Below are 9,051 nucleotides of genomic sequence, written 5' to 3'. Positions count from 1 at the left end.
GCAGTGTTTCGTTCTGCTGTGCATGGGGTCGCTATGAGTCGGAAACGACTCGACGGCACTTAACAACAACAACAACAACAAGCATATGAGCTGGTAAATATAATAGACTGAGAATTCAGAAACTGACTTGTGTGTTAATGAGAATTTAGTATTTTAAATTCTTAATGCTGAAACATTGGGAAAATTATAGATTGCTCAAAAATAATGTTGAATCTTTTTGTGGAGAAGGCTTTTCTCAGCATCCCTCTCAAGGCCAGAAACCATAAAAGAAATGAATGAAGTAAAAAAAAAATGAAAACTTCTAAACAAGCAAAGATACTGTAAACATAATTTAAAAATCAAATGTAGAAAAACTTCACAAGAATATATGATGTATGGATACACAATATAAGTACAAGCAAATATAAAAGTATAACTGACAGGTCTATAATGAATAGAATAAAAAGCTCTTAAACCAACAAGGATGTTAATTGTGTGTCTACAAAATGGACATAGGAAATAAACTTGCTGTTTGCAATATAAAAGATAGAAGTAGCTAATAAACAAGTGAAAGAGGTTTATATTCACTAAAAATCAAAGAAGTACAAATTAAAATAAGGCAACAGACTTTATCATCAGATTAGCAAGGAATACAGCAAAGGATGTGCGCCACTGTTGGCCAAGAATAAAATGGTATGACTTCTGTAGAAGGCAGTTGATGGTATTTACCAAAAGGTCAAGTGTATTCATCCTTAAGCCAGAAATTTCACTTCCAAGAATTTATCCTCAGGATCTAATCCTGCCAATGTACAAATACACATGCTTCAGTGACAGCACCTTGAGTGAGTTACTGGACCTGCGGGCCCCAGACCATAGTCTGAGGGGGATGAAGCTCAACTGGCACAACAGTATGTAAAAATCTTGCTCTACATCCTACTTTGGTGAGTAGTGACTGGGGTCTTCAGACTTTCAAATGGTCATCTAAGATACAACTACTGGTCTCCCCTCATCTAGAGCAAGGAAGAGCGAAGAAAATCAAAGTCATATGAAAACAATTAGTTCAAGGGTATAATGGACCAAAGGAACTTCAGCCTCCACGACTCTGAGACCAGAACCAAACAATGCCTGGTGACCAAGCCCAGCCACTCAGATCAGAATTGGAAATCCTGGATAGAGCGGGAGGAAAAATATAGAACAAAATTCAAAAACACAAAAATGATCAGGATTATTGGTTGGATGGAAACTATGCCCCTGGGTTATTCTTCAGGCTTGGAACTAGTCTCACCTCCACAGATTAGCTCTCAGCCAAACAGTAGAAAGGCCTACAAGCAGAACATGTACCCTAGAGAGATGTACCCACCTCCCCTAGGGAAGATGCACCCCTTAGATCAGTCAGCCATGAGACATCAGAGGGGCAGCATTCACATAGAGGGAAAGCTGGACAGACAGGAATGCATAGACAAGAAGGGCACAGGGAGGAGGTAGTTACAGGGAGGAGAGGGGAGGAGAGCTTTTTATTAGGATTATAATTGGGGCTGTAAAACCAAATGTGCATGAATTGTTGAGAGTAAAATGAATCTGCTTTGTATATTTGCACCCAAAGCACAATAAAAAGTTAAAAAAATAAATATACATACTTATTCTGCACCACTGTTTGTGATAATAATAAAACATGAGCAGGAGACCTATATATTCTTTCATAGAGAAAGAATAAAGCTATAATTTAGGGTTTTTTTAAAATAACAAAAGCACAGTCCCATATAAACTTTTTAAAAATCACATTATTATTTGTAAGTGTTGATAAATTCATTTGTAAATCTAAAATGAATAAATGAGACATACAAATGTATGGCAATCTTTGGTAAAGGAAATTATGGAATGACTACCTATTTTATGCATATCTATATTACTTGATCTTTTTACACTAAGCATTTATTTCTGTAACAAAATTGACAATAATGTCTTTGGAGCAAAAAGTTTAGGTCATTAAATATAAAAATAAATTTTTTATAATATGGTGTTTTCATAAATGATCAAGTGAAGGTACAGAAAAACATGGTGAGGAAAACCTCCCACCTGTGCAAATTGGCAGGTTATGGTGATGATGAGTCCATGACAAGTTCTTGGGAGAAAAGAGTTGGGGTTAGCTCCCAACCCCCTGCCACCCCTGAGGTTCCATATTCCTTTGGAACTGTGTCACAGGTATAAAACAGCTTCCAAACTCCTTTCTAGGTCACCTTTTAAAAAGTAAATGGAAGTTACGAAATTAAAGGACAGTAACTAGGTGTATGTTTGCCATGGATTCCTACCCTAAAAATCTGAATCTATGATTTGACAAATGGCAATCTGCATAGAGACTCAATATATATATAGAGTGCAATGGGTAAGCACTCAGCTGCTAACCAAAAGGTTGGCAGTTCAAACCCACCAGTGGGTCCGAAGGAGAAGAGACCTGATGATCTGCTCCCAGAAAGATGACAGCCTAGGAAAACCCATGGGGCCATTCTACTGTCACAGGGTTCCTATGAGTCAAATTGACTCAACAGCACAATTACAAAAAAGAAAAGCAAAATATTGCATTGAGTTGACTCTGATTCACAGCAGCCTTATAGGACACAAACCACTTAGGGTTTCCATAGCTGTAAATCTTAACGGAAGCAGACTACCACATCTTTCTCCCACAGAGCAGCTCGTGGTTCGCACTGCCGAACGCTTAACCAGCATGCCACCAGGGCTCCTTACACAACAGCTTAGAATTATGCCTTTCTCTTAACGATTGTGACCAAATATATGTATGGTCCCCACAATGGAAATGGGGGGCAGTCCCTTAGGGAGGTCCTCTAAACTGCTGAAAACATACACTTAGTGGAGGAGGGAGGGAGGGAAGTCCAGTGCTGATATTTAGTATATGAAAAATAAGTACCCCTGCTTCAAGGTACACAAGTGTAAGTAACTAGTATGACAACATACAGAGGATACACTTTCAGAACAGACTATGGATTAGAGTAATTAGATTAAATAAATTACCTACCACAGTCTGAAGAATACTCTTAAGTGGCAAATAGTGTCTGGATGTATCAATTAAAATTCCCCTATGAGGAAACCTTGGTGAATCACTAATGGTGCATTCACTGATGGTGAACTATAAAACAAAAGAAAAGTTTGATTTCTTTTTAGAATTTTGTCTTGAGCTCAATACAGACTGTATCTACCTATGCAAATATTAAGCTCATGATTAATATAGAAGCAAAAAATAGTAAAATTTACACTTACCAGACAAGATAAATATTTGGGGAAAAGAAACCTTTAGGGAGTAATAATTACACAACTTATATTTTTATTTATATTTTTTTAGTAGTAATATGTCTAGGCAACAATTTTAGTAACATAGTAACCATACTCACAGTCCCATAAGAATCTTGATAAATTAACTGGCTAAAGGTCTCTAAACCTGGGGAAAATGAAATTTATTGTGTTAATTTATAAAATTGTCTTATCCAAACATATACCTACAACCAGGTAAGGCAAACAGAATTAAATATAATGTTATACCTATAACCTCTAACATATTTTCTGAAATTAAAGCTCAATTAAAAAAAAAAGTCCTGTTGCTTTCTATATTCATCTGACATGCTCTTCTTCACTTGTACCCATAGCCTGGGTTTTGTTTTAGTTATAAACTCTAAAAGATTTAACGAAACAAAAACATAATTTTTTCAATAAACTTGTAGCATTATGAAAAAGAATTTTTTGACCAAATATTATAGTCATTTTAGAAGGTACCTAAACTTAAAAGAGGATACAAAGCCTAAAAAAAAAAAAAAGAACCACTATGAAACTATAATAAAGACCCAATTTATAACCTACAACTTACAACTGCAAAGATTATTTTGTGACCATTTTTTTCTCAAGTGGATTGTTCCCTTAACACTATACTACAGGCAAATTCCTCTAATGTCCTTAACTTTATCAAGGTTCATCATTCTAGCTGATGACTATATAATCAGGGAAATGCTTAACTTAAGAATTGTTCAAAGGCATTTTTGTTGTTCCTTTTTCATCCCTCAGTTATGGGCTCATATTGGGAAGAATTAAGGAAATCTAAATGGCAGCATATTCCACAGAGGAAGATACTTTGAAAGTCTGATAGTAAACAGAAAATAAGGACTTCTTGGGTCAGAATCTGGTTACTGCATGTTCTCTAAAGTTCTTTATTTTGATATGGATCAAGTCGAACAACATGCACATTTATAGTAAATAAATATCTATAGATATTTGAGAGATTTTCATGCGGTTCAAACCCACTAGCCACCACTCGGAAGGAAGGCTAGGCAATCTACTTCCATAGTGATAGTGCCTTGGCAACCCAAGGAAGGGTTGCTATGAGTTGGGGCCGACTTGACGGCACATAACAACAACATTTTGAAAAAGAGGAAGACTCTCAGTGAGATGGATTGACACAGTGTCTGCAACAATGGGCTCAAACATAGCAAAGATTGTGAGGATGGCACAGGACTTGGCAGTGTCTCGTTCTGTTGTACACTGGTTTGCTATGAGTCAGAACTGACCCAACAGCACCTAACAACAACATTCTGAAATACAATTACAATAGCATAAAAATGATTATTTTATTTTAGATAATGCTTAATCTGAGTCAAATCCAAAGATTTTTTATTTAATTATTATAACTTTGGTTAGCTCCTATATATATATATATATATATATATATATATATATATATATATATATATATATATATATCCTTTTAGGAACTCTGTAATATGGAATATATGTCCTTTTACGAACTCTGTAATATGGAAGACAGTATCTTAGCTATCTAGAAGTAGTAAAAGATTTTGAACAGCAAAATCAACATCCCAGTGCCCAAACTTCCACATTCAGACCCTGAAACTCAGACCCAGGAAAAGCTTTTAAGGTTCTCTGCCCACTGCCTTGAACAAACTGGAGCAATTTACCTTTTCACACTGTTCCTATAAATGGTACCTGTTTCTAAATACACACACATTTAACATGGGGAGAGATTCTTGCTAGTGAAGGCAACAAGAAGAGACAGCTGATACAAACTCCCCTACAAGGTAGGGCTATTTATATGTTACACTCTCAAGTATATCAGTGAATTATGTTGTTATGTGCCATCGAGTTGGACCCGACTCATAGCAACCTCTCCTTGGGTTTCCAGGGCAGTATTCCTACGGAAGTAGATTGCCCAACCTTCCTTCTGAAGAGTGGCTGGTGGGTTTGATCCAACTTTCTGGTTAGCAGGCAAGTAACTTAGCTACTATGCCATCACAGCTCCCTCAGTGAATTATAGCGCTGTGGAAATTTAAACCCCTCAATTTTTAAAAGGCCAAACGATGTTTCTCCTGTGTTTGAAGTAGTACCTGTTTAACAAACCATTTTGGAAGTACCTGACAAACCAGTCTTTAAAGAGTTCTAGGGAGCAACATGTTGCTACACTTGATTTCTCGAAGCACCAACTGACACCATTCCTTCACTAAAAAATAATAAAACTGCAAAAAACTTACCTCGTAATGCTCCCCAAACTCTGTTGGCCTTGAGCATAGCCACTGGTCCTTTCACAAGTAAACTGTCTGTGGTGGAAAATATATATTTTTAATTGTTAATCCCTCAATGACACAATAAATTTTCTAAATCTATCATTGGTATTTCTGGACTGTTTTTTCCTCCTGTGATCTATACCTGCCTCTCCAGCTGCTTCCTGTACCTCTCCACGTAAGTGTCTTGTAGATCCCTTCAACTAACTCCACATGCCTGAAGCTGGCATGTGTGCTGCACACACTTCAGCCCGCCTGCCCTCCTGTGTTCCTCATTTCTGTGAGTCAGCACCACCATCCAGCTGTTCAGTTAAAGTCAGGGAACTTGAGTGTCGTCTCCCTGATTCCTCACTTTCCCCTCCAGGAGACTGATTCTCTCCACCTGCCTCTCAACAGAGTCAAGTCCTAGTTAAGCTAAGATGGAGGTCAAAAACGCAAACACTCCTCAGGCACCCAAAATGCACTGGTGAAGCCGCAGACCACTCAGCCCTCTAGTGCCCCAAGGCCAGAGAGGTTTGGCCATTCTTTTCCCTTTTGTGCTCCTCTACTTGCCCTGTACCCATCTTGCCCCAGTATCATCCTAATCTACCTTAAAACCCTTCTCTAGGAGTTCTGGTAAGATTGCAGAATGGGCAGAGAGACTGCACAGACCCTCTTCAACAAAGAAAAGGGGAACCAATTAACACAGATACAGAAGATAATCTTGGACCCCTGGCCTTTGAAGGGAAGGATATAGAAGTGGACTAAACTCCAAGTAGCAGAAGAATCTGCATGAAAATACCAAAAAAGGAGACATACGGAGCTGCGGTCTGGAAGTGATCCTGACAGCACAGACAAGTGGTGGTAGGACCTAAGAATTAACCTAAAAATCAGCCCAGCTAGCCAGGGACTGCACGGAGGACTGCTCTGGTGGCTGGTGAATGAAAGGGGAAGCAGAGAAGAGGAAGGTGGGATGAGCTGTGGACTTTCACCTGCCCGGAAGGTGCAGCCATTTTGATTGTTTACAAGTGGCTTGACCATTTGGATATTTAAAGCAACAGCATTCTCCCAGGTTCCAGGGACTTAAGAACAGGCTCCGCTTGCTAGGAACCACAGAGACAATCTTGGACACATGGACTACTAGAAAGGTGCGACATTCCCCTTATTACTCTTATACCCCATACCCTCTTGGTGAATGGAGTGTGGCCATCCCTTACTCCCACCCACCTTCTAGGCTGGCAGGAATTCCATCCTAGTCTGTGTGCTCCCACGGAGCCTGGATGCCCTGCCTCACTCTGTCCAGATTTTTTTTCTCCTTTTTTTTAGTTTGTGTTTGTCTGTTTCAAAACTACTACTATTACTTTTCTCCTTTTTATTATCATTCTTTATTCTTCCCTTCCCAGGTTCTAGTTTTCAGCTTTTTTACTTTTCCCTGTTCCTGGTTCCAATTTTTTGTTTTTTCTTTCTTGTGGGTAACCCTGTTCCTTGCTTTTCTTTTTGCGTTATTCCCATTTTTTTTCTTCATTATTCTCTCTCTCTACTTCTTTATCTTATTGCCCACTCCCCAGATACTGCGGTGTGTTTTTTGTTTTGTTTTGTTTTTGTTTTTGTTCCTTTTTCTCTATTTTGGTTACTGTTCCTGTATGATTACACGGTGTGTTTTTTGTCCATTTGCTTTTACTTTTTTGATGGTTATTCAATTGTTATTTTTGTCTAACTGAGTGGGAGACAGCAAAAGTCCCCATACGACATAACTCTGCCCACACCTCCTGTAGCTTCACTTACTGAGTGACAGTCACCACCTCCTTCTCCACCAACGGGCCTACAGTAAACAACCACGAAGAAGAGCCTGAATCACCCTTAGCTGCTCTTCACAAACAGTTAACAATGATCAAAATACGACAAAGTCACAATGTCTTGAAGACAACAGACCATCAAAGTCCACACAAAGAAGCAGGATAAAATGGTAGACACAAGGGAGCAGGATACAGACCCAGAACACATCCGAGGAAGAAACAGCACTGGAACGCCCTGATAAGGACTTCAAAAGAATTATATTTAGGTATCTTCAAAGGATTGAAAGACACACCAAGGAAAACACAGACAAAACCCTAGAAGAATTATGGAAGAAAATACAATAACAAAATGACAAAATAAATGAAAAATGAGAAATGATTCTGAATCTACAGATAGAAATCCAGAAGATGAATACTAAATAGAAATAAATAACACATTTGCAGTGAATTGCTTGATGTTGCCCTTCTAGCCACTGTCCTCCATTCTGTGATGTTTTGTAAATCCCATTATCCATGCCTGTTTGAGGTGGTGTGGTAGTTAAGGTCAGGTATCAACTTGGCTGGGCAGCTGGTAGTAGTCATTCCCTATAATGACTGGCAATTGACTCTGTGATGGGATTTAGGTTATTTCTGTTGGGGCAACACAGGTGGAATGTATCTTGAGTCCTGCCTTGCTGGACAGTATAATTCAAATCACCACCCTTAGCTTCCCTGAGGGTATACCTACTAATCTCCTGGGAAGATTCGACCTCCTCTTGCTCTGGTTTTGTGTCTTGGATCATCCTCATTCACCCCTGGATTCGGGACAGCAGCCATCATCTGATCTGCTGATTGAGGTTCCTCAAACCCCGAGAGTTGGGAGGATCTGCCAGACCTACTCACGGACCCAGGACTCGCCAGCCTGCCAGCCTCCACCACTACTATGTGAGACGAACCCTTGGGTGTCTGTGAGTTCTGTGAGGCGTTACAGTGAAATACAGAACCCTAAGATTGGGGAAATTAGTGGGAGGAGGAGGGGGAGTTAATGTCTGAAATGATGGAGTGGCACGTTTGGGACATCTTTAACCTCCGCCTCATGGGGACCGGCCTTGTGCTGATCTTTCTAAGAGAAATTGTTCAAGCAATTGGTGTCAGAATGGTGGGATTCGCTGCAATGGTACAGACACACTGGAATATGTGGTTTTGGGAGAAAGGAGATAAACGGGAAAGTAAGAAACCTTTGGCTTCTGGATGGGATAAAAGAAACCAATGGATTGAAGCAGCTCTTTTGTTGAGATCGGTCACCCAAGGCAAAAGCTATTCATGAGATTTAGGAGAAGTGGACCTAACTCCTGAGGAATTGGCTGTTGTTATTTGCCGTGGAGTCACCCTGACTCACAGCGACCCCTCCTTGGGTTTCCGAGGCGTTATCACTACGGAAGTAGGATTGCCCAACCTTCCGAGGAGTGGCTGGTGGGTTTGAACTGCCAGCCTTCTGGTTAGCAGTCAAGTGCCTAAGGCACTATGCTAGAATGACAAGGAAAAGGCTAGACTTAGGATTCCTTGGTTGCTGTTATCTGCAATAGCTGCAATGGCAGGGAAAAAGAATGTAGAGCAGGGTTGTAGCACTAAATCAAGCTCAGATCCAGTCCAATTAGAGCTACGACCCCTAGTTCAGGGCCTACCCAGAAAGGAAAAATTGTGTCAGAACAACAGGCAGTACCGGTAAGACCACTGGTCAC

At 39.7% G+C, this 9,051-nt stretch overlaps 1 protein-coding gene across 1 annotated transcript in view; it reads right to left on the bottom strand.

Moving 5' to 3' along the window:
• Window positions 1-9,051, bottom strand: part of HEXB (hexosaminidase subunit beta) — a 62,713-nt gene that overhangs the window by 13,708 nt on the left and 39,954 nt on the right. The window contains exons 3-5 of the mRNA XM_007943369.1: window positions 5,526-5,591; window positions 3,384-3,430; window positions 3,011-3,121 (exon numbers count right to left, since the gene is read on the bottom strand). Of these exons, the coding sequence (XP_007941560.1) occupies window positions 3,011-3,121; window positions 3,384-3,430; window positions 5,526-5,591 (224 nt within the window). The remainder of the gene's footprint in view (window positions 1-3,010; window positions 3,122-3,383; window positions 3,431-5,525; window positions 5,592-9,051) is intronic.

This window comes from Orycteropus afer, unplaced genomic scaffold (genome assembly GCF_000298275.1).
Source record: "Orycteropus afer afer isolate SDZICR_OR568_19922 unplaced genomic scaffold, OryAfe1.0 scaffold00104, whole genome shotgun sequence".
Taxonomy (NCBI): Eukaryota; Metazoa; Chordata; class Mammalia; order Tubulidentata; family Orycteropodidae; genus Orycteropus; species Orycteropus afer.
Note: the sequence above shows the minus strand (reverse complement) of the source record. Positions and strands in the feature narration are given on the sequence as shown.